Here is a 27,505-nt window from a genome sequence, read left to right as displayed (position 1 = left end):
TCGCTTCTGAGTTGGTGAACATACGTAGTTGCAATTACATAGCCATTAGTAATAGTAATAGTAATTAGTCCTAATTAGTGCTTCTGTGGTCTGCTTTTTCTGTTTAATACAACTTAACATTTGATTTCCCATGTGTCAGCAGAGTCAACACGCATATCGTTTTAACGATTGCCACATGTTCACCAAACCCTGCCACCCTTTCATCCTGGACAGGTAGTGAGACGACATCTCCCAGCCCCTCTGGCAGTTAAGTGCAGCCAGATGACTGAGTTCTGCCCTCTAGAATGTGGGTAGCAGTAATGTTTCCAGGCATCCAGATCTGGTTCATGAGATCTCCCTTGCACTCCTCTGTTATCCCTCTGTTCCCTCATGCATCTGGCAGATACAGAGAGGAAACGGTGGAGCCACTAAATGGCAGGAGCCCGGGTCCCTGAGTGACTGTAGAGCAGGGAAACGCCTTTCTCCTCCCCACCCACAGGGGATTGGGATGTGGGCAAGAACAAACTTGCACTGTGATAAGCCACTAAGGTTTAGTGTTTGTTAAAGTAATTATCCTTCCTTGACCCCAAAGACTTAGCTACAATCCCACCATCTTAACAGATCATAGTCTGCTTAGCCACTTTCCTGTCTTGGGTGTTTTCATTCTTGCTAAATAATGCCACAATTATCTTTGAACAGATTATGGTTTTTCATTTGCTTCTTCTGGTTTAGATTCATAAGTATATGGCCCAGAGAGGATTTCCAGGGGCGGTATCAATGCATCATCGGGAGATTAACTATTGCGTGGCTCCTGTTACACTTTCCTAGACTGCTCTCTAGGAATACTGGAGAAAATGGGCGCAGTATCAGCAAGGCATCGTGTTTCCCCACATCGCCAGCCACACTGGGTTTTATTATTTTTAGTTATATTTGTTAATTCCTTAGCACCAATTAGAAAGTGCCGTTAAAGAGATTTTACTGAGGTTATTTACACTTGCAGTACTTAGTGGCAGGTCCTCTAGAGTATGTGGCAGATAATATTTTGCTCTACTAACCCCACCCAACTCCTTACCCTTTGGCCTGCCCTCCGATATAGGCAGCCACAGGGACATTCACACGTCCTGCATTAAGAAAGCGATGACATTGCAAAATGCAGTAAAAGGAATCAAGTTTTCGCTTCTACATTACAAAATACGCTTTTGGAAACTCACAGCAGAGACTGAAGTTTTAAGGGGGGAAAAGCTTTATGTATTTCAAAGCCTGGCTTTTGAGCTTAAGAGGCCTCAGGCCTGAAGGACTCAGGGCATACGGTTGAGGCATAAATAATAGATTTGGAAGAATACGTGATCAGTCAGAGCCAGACAGCTCTGCCCCAGGCTAGATAAAGTTTCTCTGGGCTGAGGGAGTGGAGAAGTTGAGAAGGAAGCAAGGGCTTAAATGGCAGTCCCGGAGGCAGAGGTGTGTGACAGCAGCCCTGAGGGGCAGATTGAAACCAAGTCCCCTGAGCTCCGCGTGTGCCCAAGCAGGGGAGTGGAGCAGGCTGTGTGTTCGTGCGCATGCACTCTTCCCAGCACTGTGGCTACAAATAGTACTTGCTCTCGTGGAGCTGACATGCAAATGAGGGGAAGGAGACAATAAACAAACAAATATATGCATACATATATGGGGGTTTATATGACATATACATATATATACATACACATATGATAGGATACATGTGATACATGTATCTATACAGATACATGTATCACGTTAGTAGTGATAAATTCTCCGAAGACAAATTAAACAAGACAGAGTGATGGACAGTGGTGTTATTTAAATAAGGTGTCAGAGAAGCCTCTTTGAAAATGTGACATTTATACAGTAAAGTGGTGTGGGAACTTGAGCATATTTGGGCTTAGAGCATTCTAGGAAGTGAGAACAGCAAGTGCAAAGGCCCTGAGACAGGAGTGTGTCTTGGCATACACAGATCTGCAAGGAGACCAGTGTGGCTAGAGCAGAGAGAGATTGAGAAAAGAGAGAGAGATGGTGGAAGAGATGAAGTCAGAGAGATTGCTGACAGGCAGGGCACAACCAGCCTTTCTGGACAGACAGGATGGAGGCAGCTTTACTTAATACAGGGCCTCTCTCCTCCTTTCCCAGGATAGTGTCTAAGTTCCAGGCTATGAAAGCCCAACGCAATGAGGGTGGGTGTCACAAGGGGAGCGTTTGGGCTGCAGTGACATCAGATGTGACCGATGGTCCCTGAGGTCTCCACACCATCCTCCTGGCTCCCCACTGCCAGGCACCTGTGCCCACTGTCCTCCACCCCCTCCCCCAGGGCTTCTCGTAGCACGCAGAGACTGTTGCCCCCTCCCCCTGTACCTTGTGGAGGGGTGCCTGCAGGATGCTGGGCAAAGTCCAGAGAAGCTGGTCTTTGGACCCTGGTGCCCCCTTCTTCCCTGCTTTGCAACCTATTAGCTACTTATGTTCTCGCTGCCACAGCCCTGTCTTACCAGGGGTGTGCACCAGGTTTCAAAATCCCCACCTCTTCCTGGAGCTCAGGAATTCAGACTAAAGCAATTTGATTATGAGATGGAGTACCATGTACATCAAAATATGAATTAACCTTCCATGGAAATCAGTTGCTAACTAACGTAAATAAGCCTGAAATTTGGTGAACATGAAATAGGAGAGTTTTTTTCTTTTTTGGCAGTTTCTTACCTATTTTTTCACTGGGACGGGTGAACAGACCCACACACACACACACACATACACACACACACCTGCATGCTCTAGAAAAACAGGGATCAGGAATCTGGCCCCAGCTATCGACGGATTGCCACTCGTCTTCCAAATGAACTGCCAGCCTGGGCCTCCTTTTCATCTCAAAGGCCGTTTGGCATAACCCCATTCATCTGCACGGACTGTCAAATTCTCTCTCCCGGACTTCTCCTGTGACCTTCATTTTATTCTCTGCTCATGTCTGAGTGTGGCAGCTGAACTGGATTGATTAAAGTTTTAGCCCTGTCTTGTTTTAATTCAAGAGCTAAACGGAGCATTTAAACTTGTAGCAGGACCGACTGTCAGGATGCTGAAATCTGGTTAACATTTCTCCCTCGGCAACCCCACCCCCTATTATCACTGCTCTGTCTCCAGGTTGGTTTCTGGGTGATGTTCACGGTTGGTTAAAAATGACATCATTGCAGTGGGTGAGACTAGATTAATGTTCATTTCCACCCATCCATCCATCACTGGAGATCCTGGGTTCATTAACTGTGCTCCAGTCACGATGTCCCTCCATTTCCCATAATTCATCGAGGGGCTAATGAACTAGGATTGAGTTTGTCAGTTTCCCCCAGTTTTGACTAGAAGGGACAACTGTTCTTGGGTGCCAAGTATCTTTTATCCCGGAGAAAGAATGTGAGGAGAAGGGGAGAGAAAGTCCTGGCACCGTGACATAAATGTCAGAGCATGCTCATTCATCATTTCTATTTACAAACCCTCTGAAGGGCTCCCACAAGATCAGGGATGCTAACCTCACACCTTTTCTTCTACCCTGGGTCTTCAGTCTGACTGCGATTCTTCAGGGAGTTACTGGTCCCTCCATTCTGTTATTCCACTGTAATTGCCTATGTTCTTCTTATGATGGAGGAAGCAGCATGGGAGAAGAAGTGCAGAAATCCATCACTGAGGGCTGGATCAGGCAGAAAATGTCACACCCATGCCCCCACTGAACTCTCAAGAGTCTGCTCATCCATCCATCCATCTATCCATCCATTTATTCAATTTAACAAATATTTATCACTGACCTTCTATGTGGCAGGCACAGTGCCAGGCGCTGGGGTGTTTTACAATGTACCAAGGATTTTGCTTTTACTCAGTTACGGTGAGGCCAACAGATCAGAAGACAATTGCCACTGAAAAGGTAGTTTGCTACACCCCGTGAGCAAGTCCTATAGGTTCCATCTTGATTCAATGGAATACTACATAGCAATAAAAAAGAACAAGTTACAAATACATGCAACAGCATAGAAGAATCTCGGAGACATAAGGATGAATGTAAGAAGCCAGGTGCAAAAGAGTTTCATTTACATGAGGTTCAAGAACATCTAAAACTTATAGAAGTCAGAATAGTGGTTACCTATGGGTGGGTGGGTGTTGACTTAGAAGGGGTGCTGGGGAACCTTCTGGGGTGCTAAAAGTGTTATATAAGATGCTCTGCATGGTTGTTACATGGGTGACTACAAATGCAAAAAAGAAAAAGAAAAGAAAAGGTAGTTTATTACTCACAGTTCCCAAGAAGAGGGTGCACAACACACCACACCACACCACTCAGGGCCACACAGGGAAGCACCAGGGTTAGTCAGAAGCAGAAGGAGCGAGGGGAAACCATGGGCAAAAGTCTTTATTGCAGTTTTCATGGGACGGAATGGGGAGGCAGGGTGAGCAGCTGAGCAAGCTTGGCATTGGATAGTTTGAAGAACTTCAGCTGGCTCTGGGCTGCTGGCGGGGTCCCCAGTTGTCCGGGACCCAGCTCTTGTGTGATTTGGGGCAGGATGATAATGTCCTGGACCGCCAGCACTGGATGAAAGGAGGCGGATGGGGTGCATGGATTTGGGATTAGTTGGTTTGCATATCAAAGGAGGGTTTGCAGACAAGTTGTTTGTGTCTCTAGGAATCAGCCAACCCTGGGAGGGGCAGTCCCTCCCTGGGTCTGCAAGGCCCCAAGGTGTCAAAGCATCATACCATACAGAAAGCGAAAAATTTGATTCGTATATGGGGTTTCCCAAATGGCAGCCTCTGCCCTTGAAGAGTTCACAGACCTCAAAGCAAACAATCGTAGTAGAGTTTGATACCATAACGGCAGAAGGAATTGTACCAGTTATCTCTGGGGATGTCTGCCCCACTCACAACATCCCAGTCTTGGGAAATACACTCCAAATTTAAAGGAGTAGCAACAGCCAGCTTTGTAATTCATGGCTTCACCACCCTTCACTGGACATAGCCAATTGGACCTAAGTGGACACGTGGTCCCAAGCTGAGCCAATCAAATGTCCTCTCCCACTAATCTGGAGTTGATATTCAGAGACAGCAGACCTGTGTGGGTGGGAATTGTGAGGGGTAAAGCTGGGAGCCAGGAGACGGTCTTACCTCACCAGATAGACCAGTGATTCTCAACCTTGGCTACACATTAGAGCCATGCGGGGAGCCTGTAAGAAATACTTACGCCAAGGTCCCAACTTGGACCACTTAACTCAGAACCTCTGAGGGTGGGGCCCAGGTGTCAGAGCCCCTGTTCCCAGCCTGACCTACCCTTTACATCCATCAAAACTCAACTCTTGTGCCCTAGGCACCACCTGAGGCCCCTGTCCCATCTCGCTGTGTAGAGGTGACATAGGACAGTGCTGTCATTTGTGTGGCTATCCTACACATCCATGGACTCATGGAGAACTGCGGGAGGGGAGCTGGGGAGGAGTTTGAATCATTGTTCTCCCACTAAGCTTCTAATAAAATCAACATCCACCAAAGGAAGATGTGCAGTGCACCCAAGAAGTCAATAGAACAATTCTCCAAGACTTTTTTTTAGAGAGGGGATGGATGAGAGGAAAGATGAAGTTCCTGCTCTGGAGGAGCCTTTAGTTGAACTGCGGAAGGGGGTTAGATGTCGAGGATCATACAGACACATAGAAATGCATATGCACATGTGCGGTCTATTTGATGGACAGCAGGAAACCGAGCACAATACACACTAAATGAATGGTACTCCATGTGATCAAAAAGGGAAGATCACTCTGGAATGGCTGGTCCAGGAGGACTTCCTGGAGGTGGGGGTAATTAACCAAGACTTTTGAGGAAACGTGGGCTTCAAACAGGTGGAGAAGGCAGACAGCCCACCGAGGGCCTACGGACCAGGGTAACCAGCTATGTGGATGCTTGAAGGAGCATCTTCCCCATCCCTCTGTGAAAAACTGGCCCTACCAGAGGTGTTCTCTGCCCTCTCCCCAGCCCGCTTCCAGCAGCTTCCTCAACCTAAATTGTCCTCTGATCATTACTCTCCTACAGCCTTGCAGTTTACTGCCTTCCACCCCACACAAAGTGACTTCCTTTTCCAAATCCCTCCCCAGCTTGAGAAGAAGCAGCCACCCTGGAGAGAGCCACCTGCTCTCTGAAGCTCTTCTCATCCCCTCCAGTGGCCCCATACCCCCTGTTCTCCCTCTCGCCATCCCTCCCTGGACCCCTCATTCCTTCGCTGTAGTCAGCTCTCAGTATTTAGCCTAAAATTCTCAGGCCTTCAAACCCACAGCCTCTGGTCAGCATTTCAGGTCAGGAGGGTCCCCTTCTGTGCCCTTGGGGGGAAGCTCAGATTTCTACACATCCGCTTCTCCTTTAAAAATGTCCCTCCCCTCCACTCGGTGTGGGTGTGAGAATAACATCCGGGGACAGATGTCTCTAGGTCACCTTTGTTGTGGGGCTCGGTATCCCCCTCTGTGCAATCCAGAGTGGACCCTGACCTCTCCAAGGATGCCCCCTCCCTCACCTCCTGAGCCTGTCACAGGCTTTTTTCCACGAAGGCAGCTGATTTGCAGCTGTAGGCTTTCAGCCCCGCTCAGCCGGCTCCTTTCTGCTGCTGTGCAACATTTTCCATGCCACTGGGGAGCGTAAATGCTCCTCACATGCATTTTTGAAAGACCTTGGAAACCTCTGCATAAATCAGTAGAAGTTCATTTATGGTTTTAGAATATTCTGGATAATTTATTTGGTGTCAAGGATCCTGAGCCTGAGCCTTCACTTTTCAACCCGGCCCTACAGAGTTCCATCGCATTTCCCCGGCATGTTAGTTTTGGTTTGCCCTGAAATGCTAGCCAGCCACAAGGAGACCATTATCGTTATTCCAAATAGATTTTTCCCTTTTTTAATGACACACTCTTTGTAGGTTTGACACTGAGCCAGGGCTTCTTCCCCTTTTAAAAAACCAACAGTTAATCTAAAGCTCTTCCTTGTAAGCCACGCAGGCCACGGGTCTCACATTTCAGCCTCGCTTTGCTGTCCTTCCTGAGGGTTCGAATGCCGCGTGCCAGCATATAGGACTCCTCCCGATGACTTCCTGCTGTCTTTAGGCTGGCCCCGGCAGGCAGCACACAGAAAAGGGAGCCTGCTTATCATGACACAATTGAACAAATAACCTAACAGTCTGCTGATATGGTATGCTTGACATTCTCGGGGCTGTCCCACCAGAAATGGCTGGAGCAAGATACAACTGACATTTGCAGCAATTTGCACAGTGTGCATGCCCTGAGGCTCTTTTCTGTCCTTCCTGGCTATAGATTGGGATTCAGATGTGTTCCCTGCTTTTTGCTCTCAGGGTTTCCTCCACCCTGAATCATGTGATCAAGCCTTAAACTCCTGTCCTCAGAGGACAATCAGAATGACACCTTTAGTGTTTGTGCCTGATTTTATGGCCTCATGATCTTGTGCCCTTTGGAGTTCAAAGGTCACACCAGGCAGCAGGCAGGGAGGTTTTTGATGTAACCTCTGAACCCCAGAAAACAAAAGGACAGAGGCCCACAGAGACAATCCATCTAAAAATGGTCATATAAAGAATGCAACTCAATCAGCCCAGGGCATGCAAATCAGCGGACATTTTTATGAAGCACCCCACTAAATCCAAACTCACAGCCAGAAGAAGCGACACAGTCCCCATCATCCCAATCCATAAATCAAAGCACAGGAAAAGCAAAGAAATGAGTTTACAACCACCTCGGAATAGAAGGATTTGCAAGATGTGATTTATAAATTGGTTTCCTCCCCGCCTCCTGCCCTGTCCACACACAAGCACAGACACTCACACACACGCTGGTCAATACCACGCCACCATGGGGAAAATAAGGCACTTTCCTTTCTGAAGGTTTGCTCTGTGGCTAAGCCTGCCCTGGATGGATGTGTGAGGCTCGTCAAAGGCCCAGTGCTTTCTCCTCAGCCACCAGAACCTCCCAGAGAGACAGACTGAAAGTCAGTAGAGCAGGAAGCCAATGTGAAAGATGAGGACTCATCACACAGGTGAAAGCTTGGCCCCACGAGGCAGGCCACATTCTGCAGAACAGATGTCACCTCCCATACTACACAGATTGTCCCTCAACAGCCCTTAATATCTAGCACACAGCCCCCAGGTAAATGTCAGACTAATTTCTGAATTGATGAGAAAAACTATTCCAATAGTTAGGGAGCTGAGCAAGTCGGGGGTCGGAGGGGGAGGGCTCATATTTTTCATGAGTATTGAAGTTTTATTTCTCTAAAAAGTAAATATCTAAGTGTGTGTATGTAGCTCAGGTCGATAAGATGCTGATGCTGGAAAACAGATCTTGAGAACTTTGCCAAATAAGTCTGCATGAGCGAAAGTCCTGTTCAGAGACCAGACTGTGGGAAGAAAAACATAGATGTGATTTATCCTCTTAAATCAAGATTTGGTTTGCAAATAAAATATGTGTCCTCTTCTACAGTGAGACTGAAAAATTGTGTAGGAGCGTCCAGATCGTCATCCCAGACCTTCCATTTGGAAAGATTTCCCTCTGCTCTGTCTCATCCAGGCTCCTCCTGTCCTTTGAACTTTGCATCAAATCGTAATTTCACTGGAAAGAGTGAATATATCTTTTAACTATATCTGAACAGTAGCACAACGGTGTTTAATAAAAACGTGTTCTGAACAGTGGGACCCAAAAACGATTTCAGATGAAATAATCTTAGAAAAAAAGAATTCTGGTCTAAGAGTTGGAAGACCTCTCTGTGTGACCTGGGACAGGTCACCTGACCTCTCTGAGCTTCAATTTCTCAATCGCTAGGTTCCAATCCCACTTGTGCTTTCTGAGGACGAGCTCTGCACAGGCGCTGCCCAGGTGCCTCTAACCTGTTACGATTTCTCTGTTTCTGGACGATCTTATCCGGACACGAGAATGGACTAAATAGAGAATCCTATTCTCTAACTCAGGGATTCCACAACCTGTTTCCTTCTCAGGAGAAGTGAAATGCAACCCACTGAAACCATTTTCCTAATGAAACCTGAGCAAAAAAACATTCTTTTTAAATGTGCTGCGAAATTCTCCATGCTATTTTGGAGGCCCAGGCTATGAGATGGTATGAACTAAACTAAAGCCGGTCAAAATTGGGAGTTGCCAGAGCCTCAGAGGGCTCCTGGGCACTTTCTGCCTGATTGAGGGCTCAAGGCCACTGTGGTGGGAAAGGCTAGAAATCATTTTGTCGGATCACCTCTTCTGTACCCATTCCACAGACACTCAGAGAGGGTGAGGACCCCCCAGAGGTCACAGGCAGGACCGAAGCCCAGGTTCCTCCGTTCCCAGCTCATAATAATGGCTACACGGCGAGGATCGCTCTGGTCCAGAGTATTTGCTTTTTACGTCATCTCAGTCGTCTGCACAACAAGCCGAGGGGAGAGAATTACTCTCTCATCTTAGAGCGGAGGAACCGGAGTGCTGAGAGGTTTGATTATTTGCTCAGGTCTCACATCTGGCACAGGGGGAGCCAGGACTGGGTGCCAGGTTCTGCAGGATTCTGTGCTTGTAACCACCCACCTCAGCACTGACCCCATTTCTATGCCCTGACCATTTGATGCTGCCTCATAGGCAGGAGATGTGAGCCCATCAGACCAGGAGTGGTTTCTCAGAAAGGCAAGAAGAAAGTGCCTAGGGGGTTAAATGGTCCTCCCCTCCCCAAGGAAGATACGTCCATGTTCTAACCCCCAGAACCTGTGATGTGATCTATTTTTGAAAAGGGTTTTTGCAGATATAATTAAGGATCTCAAGGTGAGATCATCCTGGACTATCTGCGTGGTCCCTAAATCCAATGACAAGTATCCTTATAAGAGACAGAAGAGAAGACACAGACACAGAGAAGAAGGCCACATGAAGTCAGAGGCAGAGATGGAGTGATGCAGCCACAAGCCAACGCACACCTGGAGCACCCAGAAGCTGGAAAAGACGAGGAAGGATTCTCCCCAGGGCCTTGGAGGGAGCGCAGCCTGGCCAACACCTTGACTTTGGACATCTGGTCTTCGGAACTGTGAGAGAAGAAATTCTTGGGTGTTAAGCCACATAGTTTATGGTACTTTGTTAGAGCAGCCCTAGGACACTAAGGCAGGGTGGAATAAGGATTTCCTTTCAGAAGAGCTGTGTGCCCTTTTAGGAGGAGTGGCTCCAGACGGAGTCGACCCCACCTATCTGCCGCATCATAGTTCTCATTAAGCCAGAGTAGTTAGTTACTTAGGCTTCTGAAGCCAAAGCAGTGGGTCCTCTCAAACTGAAATGCCCAAACTTCTGGGAAGGACAAGAGCTGAGAGGTCACCTGGTAAATTAGCACCATCCCCCAGCCCAGACCCCCACCGGCCATCCTCATGTTCTTTACCATTATAAAACTTCCAATAATGGCTTTGGGGACTATTATTCCATCCACTTTTTACCTAATGGAATCCAGTTTCTTTCTCTTAATAAGACATGTCAGCGGAACTCAGACAGGTTCTAGCCTGAGTCAAAAATCTAGACTTACAGATTAGCCAAGGCAGGAGTGTGTTAGAGAAAGATTCTTTACCTCATCGAAGATCTCCTTTAGATTCCTATCCCTCCCAAATGTATGTTAAATGTAATTAGATTTACAAAACTTCTGTCTCCATGGAAACTTTTAGGAATGTGCCTCTTCTTGAAAGCATGGTCCGTGGTACAGAGGGGCTGTTTGCTCACGATGAGCCCTGGGGTTATGAGATGAAGGGCGGAGGGAGCTGGACTTCCTTATATGACGGCTCTGCGACAGAGCACGTCCGCAGGCAGCACGTCTGCAGGTGGGGCGAGATGCATCTCCTCACTTCACCACTGAGGGACTGAATCACACTGCCGGGTACCTATTCCTCCCATCTATAAGCTGAAAGGACCATCTCTGCCACATCAGGGCAGGTTACAAAAGAAACGGCACAGGTTAGTTCTCACACAGTGTGCTGCGGACACAGATGTTCATGTGATTTTCATCCTTGACACTTTCTTCCAGCGTTTCCCAACCTTTTCAGGTAGAACGCAGGTCAGATCCTGCTTTGCTTGTGCTGCTCTGAGGAGCATGGAAGGGCACTACTCTGGGCGGCCAGAGGTGAACAGCCTGGGAGGTCAGGCCACCTTGGGCTACACTTGGCCACCCCAAGGGCAGAGGGACCAATAAGCAAGCAGAACACCGAGAAACCTGTCGAGCACAAGAGTCAAGAGGCTCTGCTTTATAGATGTTATTTTTCTAATATATTTAATATTTAATAAACCGAATTAAAAAACAATGAGTCTCAATCCTCAGAAGCAAATCTTAGAAATATGTAAATAGTTGAAGATACCTCCAAAGCAGGTAAAAGGAGAGTAGAGGTTTTTAAAAATAGAAGCTTATGCGAAGATTTTTGATCAATGAAATCACCATAACAAGAAATTCTCTGGGACTCTGCTTCGACCTGTGAATCATGCCAAGAAATACCCACCCCTCCTTGGACACTGGAAAATCCTTGTGGCTGCGTAGTTTGGGGAATCTATAACAGCCCAACTTTGCTTCATTTTCAGAACGAAGAGGCCTTTCCTCCACCCTCCAACTCTCCCAACCTTCAGGCGCACACATACGCACTCGCAAGTGCACACACACGCACACACACATGTACACACAATGAACCAAGAAAGGAAGGAAAAGAGATCAGTAATGAGAGAGCCCACTAATGGATTGGCTTAAGCATAGAACAACATCACATCACTGTTCTAGAAAATAATCAATCAAGCACTTAATTTTAAACATAAAAGTAAGCTGCCAGGAGACTGTTAATAGATAACCAAATAAATTAACAGTTGTAGGTGGGATTTGAAACCAGGTCAGATTCCCCACTCCCCTCGGCTCTGAGCCCACGCACACAAAGCCTCTGCCCAGCTTGGCACTCCATCTCACACTGTTCCAAAGCGGGGCATCTCCTTTTAGCCAATATCCCCTCTCAGCGGGCTCGTCACTTCAGGGAATTGTCCTTTGTGCGTCTTCCATAAATTTTATAACACCGCTACTTTAAAATATTGATGGCAACTTGGCCTTGGCCCAGGCCCGCAGTGGGTTAGTGTGGACATGAAAACCTTCAGGAGCGTAAACAGGAAGGAACACATTCCCCGCTGACCTTTCTTAAAGGGACAATGGCGTAAGTGCAGTGGTTACCTGAGCTGGAAGCCTGCCCGGTTTGGATGGACCGCTCTGCCCTCTGGGAGCCGGCTCAGAGCCATGTGGGGACAGGAGGGCGTGCGGGACACACACAGGCGATGCTCAGGGACCTGCAGACCCGTAAGGGCTAAGTCAAATCCGCATAATCCCCCAAATTGCTTTCACCTGAAACTCAACTTTCTCCCAACGTTCAAACTCTTTGCGAAGTTATTGACGAATAAGGATTGACAGCTCTTAGTCTGTTTCTTCTCCCTCTACCCATGACCTTCTCAGGGCAAGTGACCAAAAGCACACACAACAAGGAACATGAAAGGCAGGGCTAGAATTGATCCCTGATTCCTGGAGGCTCTGAACTTTCTGCCACCACACTCCCTTTGTAACACCCCCCGAAAAACAACACAGTGAAGCTCCAACTCCTAGAATAAAGCGACCGGCGAGAACAACGCAGCGATAGCCTGCCAACCAAACGCATAACTCAAGTTAATAACAGCTGCCATCTAACACGCACACACATACACATATCAAGCACTGCACTGTGTTAAGCACACTATGCACATGACCTCATTTAATCCTTTTCTAAAAATCTGCAAAAATATCCTTTGATCCAGAAAATCCACCTTTAGGAATTTTTCCTCTGGAAATGATTGAGGATATGTCCAAAGATTTTGCCAATGAGGATTTTTTCAAATACAAGCAACAGAAACAATAAAAAGTTCCAATAATTGAGAGCTGGTAAACAAATTCCAATATATCCATACAATATAACGTTGTGTAGCTATTTAAACTATGTTGCAATGTAATAACAGATACAATATGTTCATGAAAGAGTATTCAGTAAGCAACACAGAGTATAGAAAAGTAGGAACAATATGAGTATTTTTATAAATTTAAAGTATGTAAGATATGTATGCATAAAATACGTGGTATGAGATTCATCAAAGTGTCATGAAATTATGGATGACTTTTTCTGTTTTATTTATCTTACTTTCTTTTCATAATTTATAATAATAAAAATATTTTTTTAAATGCATGTCCTCAGTACCATGTCCAAATAGTCATAGATGTTAGTTAACTTATCAGTAGCTCGTTACACACACAGTGCCATCTTACACACGTTGTCTCAGCTGACCCTCACCGCAACCTTTGCGGGTGGACTGAGCAAGTGTTCTTCAAACATCCAGACAAATTAAAGAGCACGCGCGGCGTAAGAGCCCCGAGCCTCCTGTCGCCCCTCGGGCCAGCCGCACTCAGGCCTCTCTGGAGGAGGGCCGCCCCTGCTGCGGTCCACAGGCCGTCTCCTCCAAGCTCTCACATCCCCTGTGGGGAACCCAGTTCCAACGGCTGCATCCGAGGCTCTCAAAGGCATCTGCCCCATTCCTCCTTTAGCTTTTCCCTCCATGAGTGCTTAGGTTCTCTGGGATTCTGCTCTGCACAGGACAGGATGGTAGTGGGGTGGAGGAACATTCCAGAAGACATGGTAAGCAAAGTCTCTGACAAGGAATAGAGTCAGCAGTGTGATGGAGTTTGCTCGTGCTGGCTCATAAAAGCCATTTATTGGCATCTCTTCCCAACTCTGCCATCTGTGACATCACAAAGGTAGATTGGAATTGGCCATGATGGGAGTATTTACACCATGGAAGTCGGCCAATGCTATAAATTAGGGTCTTCCCCCCATCCTAGAGAGCCAGTCATTAAGCAGGGACCAGCACACCACTGGATAGTCTCAGAAATAGAAATCTGTATACTAAAATGAGGGTCAACCTATCCAGGCCCCTGCTTTAAACAGGATTCCACCTGCACAGACTAAAGCAGGAAGTGAATATTGTTTTAAAATGATGACATTTCTCAGAAACTGTTTCAATATTTACAAACCTTCCCAATTTGCCTACTCTCCACCCTCCTCACTGTCACTTAAATTTGTTTCCTTTGGCTGTGCCCTATCCAGAGTCAAAGACCACCTAGTGCACGTCTCTTATTGCTAAACTTGATGGGCCCAAACGATGACTGAATCAAGAACAGTGGCCTGCTCGCCACTTAGGGGCCGTGTCTGTGTCAGACACCTCCACAGTCTTGGCCCCAAGACTTCCCGCAGGGTCCCTAAGGTGTGGTGGCTTGTCTGCTTCTGCTCTGCCTCCCAGTCTTCAGGCCACCTCCACTGGTGCTTCAGGAACAATCTCAGCTCTTTCTGGCACTTGTGGGCAAGTCAGCTGGGAGTGAAACTTGATCAGGAGATAATTTGGTCCAGATGGTGCTAATGCAGACAGAAATAACAGGCAGAAGCATTCGGTGGTGCATATCCTTAGTCTGGGGGAATCCATTTAAATTTCTTTGAGAAGTGACTGTAACCGAGCTGCCACATCCCCTCAAAATGCTACCTCGTGTTGCGCAGCCACAATCAAACGTCTGAGCACGCTCCCGAAGACACTCAGTTCTCAAAAAGGGCAGGCAAGGCTAACCTTTCGTATGGGACAGCACCCCCACGGCTCAGCTGGACACTCGGCCTTCAGGGGATATGGAAGGGATCAGACATAAGACCCTGAAGATATCCTGAGCTCGCAAGGATCAAGGGATTGAGGGAAAGGATAACATGGGACTGGAAACAAAAGAAAGCTCCGCAGAAGCCCAGAAGGCCAAGTGGCTGCAGAGAGTAGTTGTCTTATTTTGGTCAAGTTCTGAGTCGTAGGAGGAGGTTGCAATTCACAGTTTGACATGGGGTTTTCTTTGCTGGCATGGACTCAATATAAGAAAGACACAAATAAAATAAACTGCTGGTCTGCAGAGCCAGTCCTGAGAAAAGATCATTCTGATTCGGGAAAACCAGCAACTGTGAAACCAGAGGCACTAGGGTACAGTGACGACACTGTGGTGAGTGGGTCGCTCTGGTATCAGTGAGGACCCTGGGCGGCATTCAGGGCCAGCCCTGGACACAGCGCTCAACCTCACTGTCGCCAGCTGTCACGGACATCAGGAGGTTCCGCCTTACATGAAGAAATGGCCCCTGTGAAACAAGAACCGGCACTCAGAGAACCAGTGCCCATCTTAAGAAAGAGCGATTCATCTTCCCTGAATAGCACAAACCGCCACGTGTGGTCCTCCCTTGCTACGATTCTCCTGGGCCGAGAGATGGGGAGAACAAAAGCCCGCTCTGCAGAACTTCGCCACTGGGAAGTCCTTCCCCCTCCAGCCCTCTGCCTGGAACTGGTTGGGAGAGTCACACATTCACTCTTCAGGGATTCTGTTAGTGCAACGGGCCCGTGGGATTTTGCTGGAGACAACTGGAATCTTACTAAACAGATTAAAGTATCTAGTGACCACGAAGAGCTTCCATTCTAAATAGACAGTGACAGAGAGTGAGAGCTGCCTCTATATGACTGTAGAACAAGGTAAGCATGCAATCCACATATTCCATTTCCATCATCCCAGAAAAGGTCCTCTTCAGGCAGCAGTGTGCTCCTAGATAGTCACCAACCAGCCCTCTCAGAAAACAATCTATGCATGTATGTGTGAGAGTACTTTTACGATAAATTTTACCGATGTAAAAGAGATAGGACACACAATTTACAAATAACAATAAAATACACAATACTCTTTACTGAAAATTCCATACAGTCAACTGATGCTCAAAGAATGCTTCTGTTGATTTTCACCAAGCTCTTGCATCTGTAGCCAACCTATGGTTGCAAGTGATCAACAAGTATAGTTCCGACATGAATGCTGAAGTTTTTGCTTACATTGATGAGTGAGACAAACATGAAACAACTTCTTTATATGTAGAAACTTCACTTGGATAAATCGGATAGCAGTTGTCAAATAATGGGAGAATATTCCCCAAGTTTTTGTGCTATGCACAATGTAACAGCTACAGACACAACAACTTTTAATCTGTACTATTAACATTTTTCCATCACTTTCTTAAGTCTAGATAATCAGCAAAACCATCAATCAAGTCCTAATTTGTAGTATGTGCTGATTTCCATAGTGTAAATAGTCCTATCACAGCCCATTTCAAGCTACTAACGTGATGTTGCTGAACAAAGTTGGCAAGAGAGGCAGAGCAGTTCATGTAATTTAAGTATTTCCACCTTATGGGTACAATAAGCATAAATAACCTCTAGAATAAAGATAATAAAATATAGTAAAACGATTGGGAACTGATGAATTTTGAGTATTTGTTACTTTTGTTTTTGATATAATTTAATTGTAAGATATAGAATTTTTAATGATTGCTGTGTTTAACAACCTGAAATTTTAAAACGAGCCAGCACACTCCTGCTTCAAAATCTCTTATTTGTTAACATGTCAGGAAAGGAAAGCTTGGACCCAGAGGGGAGACCGGAAGGAGAAGGCACTTGGTCATGTGTTCCCATTTCAGGAGTTCACTGCTACGAGTGACAGCTATCAGGCAACCAGAAACCACACCCGATTCCTGCCCAAGCGCTTATAACTACGGCTCAAACCAGGCTTTTTTCCAAAAATGTTTTTAATTCCAGCATCCATCATGATGGCTTACTGTAGACTAATTTAGCCAGTAGCTGTTATACTAAAAATGGAAGCTAATGATTTCAGCTAAAAACAACTAAGCCGATGCTATCAAAGTATATTGTAAGAAACTGATTGTCATGGCCGCATTTGTTTTCCACTTCCTCTTCTCTGTAGAAAGGCTTAATAAGATTCCCACAGTGAAAGCAAAAGCATTTCCTCCTCTCCGGGGACCCCAGATTAGCAGCGTGTTCCCTTGAGGGCACCCACCTCCCAGAGGTCTTCTAAGACTCACTGCACGCAGGGAGTGGAGGTCCCACTAGGCAGGACCACCCACTATGGCTCATCACGTTAGTGCCATTCAGCAAACGTTGGCAGCATCAACCTATTTCTCTTGAGCACTCACCCGCAATCACCACTCCGCTCGGTGCCATATTGTTCCGCACACTTTATACTTTCCGAAATAAGTGCATTTTGAAAAGAAACATGAGTTTTAAGACAAAGATCATATAATAGCCATACAATTGTCTGCCTGGAAGGAATTTTGCAAAAAAAAATCAAGTTTTTGGGGTCGGCCTGGTAGCATAGTGGTTAAGTTTGCACGCTCCACTTCAACAGCCTGGGAATCGCAGGTCTGGACTCCAGGTGCAGACTACATACCACTCATCAAGCCATGCTGTGGCAGTGTCCTCTATATGAAATAAAGAAAGACTGGCACAGATGTTAGCCCAGTGACCACCAAAAAAAAAACAAAACAGGTTTCCAGGTGCCACTGTTTGAATTAGCAAGGAATGTTAGAAGGCAAGCATGTGAAACTTCAATATAAGTATGACACGATTAAATTTCTGTATGTGTGTGAGGAAGATTGGCCCTGAGCTAACATCTGCCACCAATCCTCCTCTTTTTGCTGAGGAAGACTGGCCCTGAGCTAACATCTGTGCCCATCTTCCTCTACTTTATATGTGGGACGCCTGCCACAGCATGGCTTGACGAGCAGTGCTAGGTCTGTGCCCGGGATCTGAACCTGTGAACTCCAGGCCACTAAAGCAGAGCATATGAACTGAATCACTACACCACCAGGCCAGCCCCAATTAATTATGTTAACTGGCAATGATTCAAGAAGAATTCAGGTTTCTTGAGCCATTCAATATTCAGATTTAATCCACTGATGTATGTACCCTGAGATCTTACAACGCTAGTTTCCATAAAATGAAATCTCAGTGTCATAGAAAGCTATCTGGACTGAAGGGGCTTCTTAACAAAGAAATCTCAACTATTAAGCAGTTAGAACAAACTCCTAGAAATGATATTAACAAAGTCTTTCTGGGGCACAACCATGATTAAATGTCTCTAATTTTATGATTCTTAGAAATAATAAATGATTAGCTTTTGTCTTCATCAAGGATTTCCATATTACTGAGAAATTGAGGGGGCTGCCCCTTGGCTGAATGGTTAGTTTCAAACGCTCTGCTTCAGTGGCCCACGTTTGAGGGTTCAGATCCCAGGTGCAGACTTTCCACTCATCAGCCATGCTGTGGAGGCATCCCACATACAAAGTGGAGGAAGATTGGCACAGATGTTAGCTCAGGGCTAATCTTCCTCAAACGCAAAAAAAAAAAAAAAAAAAAAAGAGGGTTGGCAAAGGAGTTTGACCCTGGAAAAATTTTTCTACAAAAAAAAAAAAAAAAAAGACTGAGAAATTGAATGATCTGAATTTAGGGCACTACTTTTGGTGTCAATTCAGAATTTTCTTTTTCCCGCTTGTGACATCTCAATGAATTTCCCATTTCCAGCTAACGTTGGGAAGCATGTTCCTGGGCCATCTTCAGGATTCTGACAGAAGGGTTTTTACAGGCTAGGTTAAGAGCCTAGAAATGAGGTGCTAAGGACAGGGTCAGAGGCTCCAGCCTTATGCACCTGGGCATGCACACACACACACACACACACAGACGTTAGTTCTTTCTTATGGCTGCCAGCTTTAAATTCTGCCCTCCAGCTAGAGCGACACAATTTGGCCCCCTACCCCTTCCCCACCTAACCCCAGCGGGGCGGAATGAGCACAGCAGTGTTCCTAGGACTGCAGCTCCACGTGGCTAACTACACTCTGGGACCGGTCTCACTGTGGCCTCTACTCAGCCGTGAGGGCTGACCCTCGGGGTATAATACCATATTGTGGATAAACACAATGGCATCAGATTGAGCAAACGATCTCTCTTGCATACTTTAAATTAGGATTTCTTGAATTAAATACCCAATTTATGAGAACAGGTTAGCTGAAGGGAAAAAAAATGCAGCAACTTTATTCTGAGACTCACCTCAACAAATCAGTGTATTTTTCCCAAAAAGAAATCAACAAAAAAAAAGAAAATGTATTTATGCATTTTTAAGATCAGCTGAACACATAAACGACCTAACGTAAATTTAGATTTGTTAATATAATATGCCTTCAGACAGGCTTAGTTTGGGCCACTTGGAGCGGAAAATCCACCTTCTGTTCATACCTACATAACCACCAGTGTCCAAATAATTTCAGCCATAAAGAAAAACTTAACAGAATCCTAGAGAAATATTACATTCCGCTCATGGGATTACTTGAGCAAGGATGGGTACTTTGAGGTATTACCAGGAAATTAACAGACATTTACTACTTAGTCAGCACCAACAAGCCACTGACAGACATTTAAAGGGAAGAGCTCCCTCCTCCCGAGCTAGTCATACAGGGACCTGGGCCTCCTAATAAGCCTGACGGCTACACTGCCTAGCATCACAGCTCCTGCAAGCTAAGTTGACTCACGAGTTCAAGCCAGGTCTGTCCGGGAGTGCTGCCTGAAGAAACTGCCAGCAGTAAGAGCTGACGACCAGGGCAAACTTTTGTATTTCAAAGTCGACAAACAGGACAACAATTCTCAAGACTATTAGCTCTAAAAAGAGCAATCATTGATTTCTGTCCTACCAAAGGCTACCTCGCGTATGACCCTTACCCATCTTTGGTTACTAACAGGCAGAAGTGACACTTACGAGAACAACAAATGCCATGGACAGTGATCCCAATAAATCCCCCTTTGCCTCTCACTACAAAGGCTGATCTGGTCCCAACTCAGAATCAAGGATATCATTCCAGACAGCTCAGTCACGTTGATCGGGAAGTTTCCTTAGCAAATGAGGGGTGTCAGATACCCTAGAAAGAACTTAATTGTAGTTTTCTGCAAATTCTCCAAAATAATGTATATTCAACTTTAAAACAGTTGGAGTGAAGCAAGCCCTCAGCAATTTCCTGGAGGAGGGACAATGGCTGCAAGCATAACCCGCCCTCTGGCGTCACGCCACTAACCCAGAGAATTCACTGCACTGAGTGACCGGACAGTCAAAGTCCACTGGAACCTACTCCCCAAAACATGAAAGAAACGGATAGAGGAAAATTCTAAACAACTATCTATGCCTTGTACCTTTCTCTGGAAACACAATCTACTAATAAGAAAAGCAATTTGAAAAAAAAAAAAGTAGATGCTAGTCAAATTTCAGAGCCGTTCTCAGTGTAGGAAAACTATTAATGAAAGTGGATGGCATGGCTCTTTTCTTGTATTACAAAGTAAGTTCCTATTTAACAACTTTTATTATTAACTAATTTAGATTAGTTTTTCTTTTTAACAGAGAGCATGAATCAAACCGGTTAAAACCTTAATGACGTCATATTTATTAACACAGTAAATTTTGAATATAGAAGATCTATGACTCCTCTAATACTCCCACTTTATGAACTGGCTTTAAAAAAATCAAAGAAATGCTCTTTTGAAGAACAAAGTTTTAGGCAATGAGGAAAGAGAAAGTAACCATTACAGATTCATTATGGATCCATCAGAGATTTTTTAATCCATTCAAACCCAAGCATGGAAGATCAGATTCTGATCCTGCATTACTTGTACATTTTGGAACACCTTTTCACTCACAAACTCAAGGTTACAGTGGCATCAAAAATATCCACAGGAAAGGAAAAGGCTGACGTGAAACATAATATTGTTAATAGCTATTGCATTAGAGTGGTTAGTTGTCTTTTCTTTATTTTTCAAAGTTCCTATAGCATGTTATATAATTTTTATAATAAAAAATTATAAATGAAGAAAGAATCCAAGCTTACAAAACACAGTTGACTTTATAATTCTTCAAACAAATATGCAGAAAGGAGACATTCAACCAAAAGAAAGATGCTCAATGGAAAGCTCGCTGGGGTCCTGGGAGGAGCTCTGCAGACGAGGCCCGGCATCCTTGTCCTTGGAGGCAGGGAGCAGCGGGAGGCCCCAGGCTGCGCTCCACAGCTTCCCCCCGGGCGGGTACGACACACGCTGGACTTCCACACGTCTATCAGCCTTGTGTGCCTGGGAATCTCAAAGCACTTTTGAAATCTGTACTCGATTTGGTTTGATGGTGAGGAAAGTGCGGCTCATACACAAGTACCAAAATGGTGACAGCACTGGCAAAAGCAACCACTGCAAGCAACCCCACCGCTCACCGGCATTCTGCGGCCCACGGCTTAGGAAAGGTTAGGTAACACTTCTGCTTCAAGCTATATCTCGTTTACTCAGCTGCGTTCACATAAACCCTACGTGCATGAGACTGTAAACATATTCATAACGACAGCTCACGGGGGGGATTCTGTGCCCTTGCAGGAGGCTTTTTAGGTAATAAAAAACAAAATCTGTATTTAAAATACACGTGCATCTCATAAGATAAATTTTTAAAACTCCTTTTTAAAATAGCCTAGTGGACATTCCACAGTAGTCTCTTGCCCAGAGCAAGTGACTATAAACGCTTACTGTCTCAGTATATACACAGAAAAGCCTCAACAAGGATTCCAGAGTCTGTTCGTCAAGAAATCACACAATTTGTGCCCAAAGTCCGCACGTATACTAATGTCACTTCCTTCCTTGATCTCTGAATATGTCCTCCTCCATGTCGGAGGATCTGGAGGTTGGGCATTTGCCTAATCCCAAGGGTCCTCTGCGGGGTCACAGCTGCTGGTTGGTGAAGAAGGATTTCGTCTGCCTGCAGACAGGATTCACACAGAGCGGACAACTCAGAGTCAACTGCTTGGAGCACAGCTCGTTGGACTGGATGTGTGAGTGCACCAAATCTGCCAGGGCCTGGAGGACGCACGACAAGAAGCAAAGATTCATCAGAGGCAAAAAGCCTACTGTCTCCCCATGCACTTCCCCCGCCCATCTGCCCAGATAATCACTATGGCTTGGGGATTCTTTTAATCTGAATTATGAATCCTTTGAACCAAATTCTGTAATATGTTCCTCTCCTAAGAATCTCCTCAGCTTAGAGAAAACTTAAGACAGAGATTTTAGGAAATGAAATCCTCTTACCCCACCTGCTAAACCTTGTCTCTGAAAGGCAGATTTTAAATTAGACATAGATGGGTAGAAATAAGAAAATTGGGCCATCTAAAGGAAAAAAGAGTGAGAGTATAAGGAATTCGATTTTACTTTTGTAATTAATTGGAACTCAAAATGTTCTAATATGTGAGAAAACCAATATTCGGTAGGAGTTTCTCAGAGGATTACTCTCCGATATGTTCTACTGAAGTGGTTGTAACACTGCGGATACCTTAGAGAACAATGGATTTCCATTAAGAGACTCTGCTCTTCTGATGTTTTCAGCTCCACACTGAATCAAATGAGAACAGGGAGGAGAAACACATACACATTTTATTTTTCTTTTGTTTTTTTTTTTAGAGAAACTGATTGCTGCCAAAAAAATAAATACAAACACAGATTCACAAACACAACTCAAAGTCTTACTTCAAAAGCGTCCCCCAACTGCTCAGAAATGAAAAATGGTCATGGGGTGAGCACATCCGTTGATTTCCACCTCTGTTACCGTAAAATTGCTCTTCAATTTCTATTCTTTCCCCACCCCATTACCTTCCCACAGGTGCTTTGTTTCCGAACCGTTTTTGAGGTTGTATTTGATAGAATTCCCAAATAATTTAAATCTACCTACCATCCTTTTGTTACTGTATCTTTCTAATGCATGCATTTACAGACTCCACCTAAACAGAACGTTGCTTTAAATTTTTATGCTTCAAGTGTCAAAAGAAGTAAATTACAGTCAGGTGTGACCTAACAATGGGGATATGTTCTGAGAAATGCGTTGTCAGGTGATTTCATCATGCACACATCAGAGAGTGCACTTACACAAACCTGGATGCTCCAGCCTGCTACACACCTAGGCTGTATGGTACTGATCTTACGGGACCACTGTCATATATGCGGTCGTCACCGATCGAAACATCATTATGCTGTACATGACTGTAATTTAACGTATGCTGAACCTAGATTGGATCCAATTCAGAGTTGGGATTTTAGATAGATTCTTACGTAGAAAAACCTGAAATAAAATTCTGAGGATTATTTCATTACCATCCCTGCTTCTCTCTCCAAAAATGTCCAGTTAATTATCCCTCAAATAAGTGAGAAATATCTAATTATCATTTACTCGGATAGTTAGGATCTTCTTTCCCTTTCCAAAATGTTGATGACTTTTCAGTTGCTATGTATTTTGAGCCGGCATCAACATCAGAAGACTGGCATGGGAAAAATGCTGAGATTCAGCAAACACATAGTCCTCAACTTAAAAGAGACTGTAATCTACAACTTCACGGAGAAGTCAGTGACGGCAAGATAACCAATGCTGGAAACATTTAAAGGAGACACTTCTGCAGGGCAAGCCAGTAAAATAGGCACCAACATTTAAATTCCGTTTCTAAGAACTTATCCTAAGAAAATACTGAAAAAATAAAAAAGAAAATGTTTACTACAGAGCAGTTTATGATAGTAAAAAATTAGAAATAATGTTAAATGTATACTAATCAAGGATTTGTTAAAAATAATTACATAGATCTAATTATATTTATTGATTTGGGTGCGTAATATATTCTTAAGAACAAAGTTACAAAACAGTATGAAGAAAATGCTATTTTTGTTAAACGTGTAGAAGAATATCATTTTAATTAAAATACACATTTAGAGGAGAAATGGGACTTATTTTTATCAAAATATTAACGTATTCTCTCTTTAGGGGTAAGATTCCAAGTGAGTTCTACGTTATACTTCTTTCAACTGTTTGAGATGTTTACTATTTTTATTATCAAAAAGCAATAAGGTTATTTCTATTTGGGGAAAAAATTCAAACCATTTTTTAAATAAAGTTAATTGTTTTAAATACAGTGTATTCTCCCATCAAAATAATGAAACAAATTGTAGCTAGTTGGTCTCCTTTATTCTATGGATTAATTTATTAATCACTAATAATCCATTTGATTACTAAGGAATGACCTTAGCTTAGTAATATGAATGAATGTGAATTATTATTCAATACAAACAATAAATTATTTTCCAAACACTCTGCTATGAACTATATTTGCACTTAAATCTTTTTAGTGAGCTCATAATAAGCCAAAGTCATGGTGGGATACAGGAGGCACCATTAAGTAAAATCCACAGACAACCCTGCAACCTCATTTTAGCCAACTATGACTCTCCCATAAATTCTTTATCAGAACTACTGACAAGTAATTTAGGCACTCCTGAACTTTCATTGATGTTTGATGAGCAGCATGAATACACAAACACCTGTGGGGTTGGGTGTTGGCTAAACTTCCCCACCCACTCTCCACCCTGCCCTGCACCTGCCATGCAGGCCTGGAGAGGGTGAAGCATCCTTTGAGGCCAGGTCTCCACCAATCACACGTGGGATGATCAGGGCCAGGAGTTCTGGCAGAAGATGAGGAGGGAAGGGCTTCTTGGGTCCAAGGCTTCCACAATTCCCATGGAAACAATGCTATAAATCAGACTCAAGTTTCCAGCAGGCCCTCAGAAGCCATGAGATGGGTGAGGAATAGTTTTTCTCCACCCTGACTGACAATTCACATCCATCTTACATTACAAGACACTAAGGATGGTATTTGTTATTTCAGTGACCACACTGATCACAACACAGTAGCAAACAGCTAATTAAGTGAATGTATAAAAGAGGTCAAGGAAATTAAAACATATACTGCTTCATTCATTCCATGCTCTTCTCTTAAATGACAGTGACTCCTACAAGCCTTGAAAACCCAATGAGAAGCAGTGTAACAGCCCGAAAGTAAGGGCACTATTAGACTAAGAAAAGGAATTATAGAACAATAAAAACTTTTCCCTCCAAATTGATGAGAAATACAATTATTTTTTTTAAGGAAATGTAGTTTTCATTACTTTCAGTAGTATAGTAACTCAAACTAAACAAAATGACATTGCCTGCAGTGGGCCACCTGGTTTTAGAAAGGCACAAAACTGCTTTCCCACTGCTGACATGGAATTACCTTGATGTGTTCAGACCATTACTCAGATTAAGTGTTATTCAGAACAATGAGGACACAGTACATGCAAACAAGTATACCAAACAATATTTTTGAATGATACAATTAGATTATTGCAGAGAAAGTTTTCTTTTAAAACAAATAACAATGGGATTGATGAGCCAGATGGGAGCATTTACCTCTTTGGCTAGAACTTGTGAGTATTCGATATCCAGTTCATACAGTGTTTCAATGTGATCGCTGGTAAACGCAATTGGAACCAAAAGGATATTCTTCCTTCCCCTCTCACAAAGTCCTCTGATAGTCTCATCTGTTTGAGGACCCAGCCAGGGCATAGGACCAACCTATGAAAAAGGAGAGTGAACACATACTGGGACCCACTGCTCCCACCATGTCTATGACCCATCACAGCCCACTGCCCTGGGCACACATGAACCTCCCTGTAGGAGCGAGAGCCATGCTTTACACCTGCTTTAATGAGTTCTGGTATTTCTACATTAAGCTTGAATCCTTCTGGAATTTGGCAAAATATAAATAAATAACAATTTCTGTCATTACCACTAAAAATAATGTATTAAATCAACAGAACTCAACTAGTCACTTGATTTCTCCTCCTACCCAATTTGCTTGCTGAGTTCTTTCTGTCCATGGTGAGCAATCAGGCTACAGAACATTCTGTCTATAAGAGCCAAATCTAATCGTTTTATAACTAAGTCCTAAACTAGACTTCCTCAAAAGAGCTGACTGCCTCCAACCTGTGGAAGCCACCTACCTTGGACTGCCAAACCAGTCGGTAGGGGTTGGAGTAACCCAGCTTATCCATGACTCTCTGCACAGTGGCGCCCACCTCCTGAGGATAGGGATCCCCTCTGTTGACCACCTGCAGCAAAGACACATGGGCGTTCAGTCGCCAGCACGTGAAGGGTTCCGGGAGCCTCCAAGTGTGCGGGAGACAATGGGTGTGAGGGCAGGACCGAGTCCTCCCTTTCTGTCTTCTGCACTAAGGAGGACACAATCTGAGCTCAATCACCAAACTTCCTGGGATCCATTTGTTCATCAGCCAGAGAACACAGCACTCAGTCATCTCTGAGGTCCCAAAGAATATGTCAGATTCTCTGTTCTACGTTATTCCTGGGAGACCAACAATGTATAACGCTGGACGATGGTCTCAGTCCCCCATCTGAAACAGGGCAGGAAGAGGCAATGGGGGATGGGACTTCTACTTTAGTAGTCATTTGAGTGGCTGATTTTTAGAACAGGAAACAAGAGTGTTGTATGGACAGTGTACAGAACTACTGAGTTTATGGGGACCAGGTAAACAAAGGGGTAGATGCTAGTGGAATAAGAGGGAGGAAAGCAGCAGCACATGGTTCAAATTCCAGGCTCCTCAAGAACATGACCTGTGCCTTCTAATCCCTCTTCTCTCCCCACTCTTCCCACAATGGACTGTAGTCCGTGCTTCGAGCACAGCGACTGTCTGAAAAATGCTCCTGAGAGACAGAACAGCTTGTTATAGCTTTAAAATGTTCAACAGAAATTTTATTTCTACTGCTTTAATATTTAGTTGTGTACTAATTCCCTAACACACACACCCTGCTTTATTTCTTCCTATAACACATATTACCTCCTAACATAGCACACTGTTTTCTTACGTTGTGTGTCTATTATCTGCTTCCCCCCTCTGTGGGGGCAAAGATTTCTGTCTATTTTGTTCATTCCCATATCCTACGATAGCGGGTAGAACAGCGCCCGGAACACAGTAGGTGCTCAGCAAATCCTGTTGCCATGAAATACTGATGAATTCAAAGTTAGTTAACAAGTCATTAGAAATGTAAATATGGAAAGAATGAGGAAAATACGAAGTCACGTGAGAACAGCACAGAAATAACTGCGACGGGCAAGATCCACCGATAGAGGCTAAAATTAGCAGGCAAAAGTCTAAGGAACAACAAGACATTGGCATGGTCTCAAAGCAGCTCTCCAAGATATTTTTAATTAGAAAGAGAAAAATAGTTACTTTACAATGGACAAATCCAGCAGACAGCACTTTAGACAAATGACCAAGGATCACACCAGCAGCAGTAAGACAAAGTGACATCACACACTCCCGGCAGGATGCGCTGAGGAGGACAATCACCCCTGGGTATTCTTCCCAATAATACATAACCTCAACCTGATCGTGAGAAAATACCAGACCAATCCAAATGGAGGAGCGTGCTACAAAATAAGTGACAGCCTACAAAATCACTCTTCAAAAATATCAAGGTCACAAAAGACAAGGAAAGTATGAGGAACTGTCCCAGACTGGAGGATACTGCAGAGGCATGACAACCAAATGCGATGTGGGATCCTGGATTGAATTCTGGAACAGAAAAAGGACAACTGGGGAAGAAGTGGTGAAATCCGAGTAAGGGCTGGCCTTTGGTTAATAGTGTCACACCACTGCTCAGTTCTTCCTTTTCATCACTGTACCATGGTTAC

The 27,505-nt window shown here is 44.4% G+C and overlaps 1 protein-coding gene across 2 annotated transcripts in view; it reads right to left on the bottom strand.

The window, feature by feature from the left end:
- Positions 1–20,332: 20,332 nt before the first annotated feature.
- The window catches only part of FECH (ferrochelatase), a 33,948-nt gene continuing 26,775 nt past the window's right edge, over positions 20,333–27,505 (bottom strand). For both annotated transcript variants that reach the window (XM_046671924.1, XM_046671925.1), the window contains exons 8-11: positions 25,797–25,904; positions 25,204–25,368; positions 22,270–22,329; positions 20,333–21,800 (exon numbers count right to left, since the gene is read on the bottom strand). In XM_046671924.1, the coding sequence (XP_046527880.1) occupies positions 21,666–21,800; positions 22,270–22,329; positions 25,204–25,368; positions 25,797–25,904 (468 nt within the window). In that variant the 3' untranslated portion in view covers positions 20,333–21,665. The remainder of the gene's footprint in view (positions 21,801–22,269; positions 22,330–25,203; positions 25,369–25,796; positions 25,905–27,505) is intronic.

This window comes from Equus quagga, chromosome 9, assembly GCF_021613505.1.
Source record: "Equus quagga isolate Etosha38 chromosome 9, UCLA_HA_Equagga_1.0, whole genome shotgun sequence".
In the NCBI taxonomy this organism is placed as follows: domain Eukaryota; kingdom Metazoa; phylum Chordata; class Mammalia; order Perissodactyla; family Equidae; genus Equus; species Equus quagga.
The sequence above is the reverse complement of the archived record's forward strand: the minus strand, read 5'-3'. Positions and strand labels throughout refer to the sequence as shown.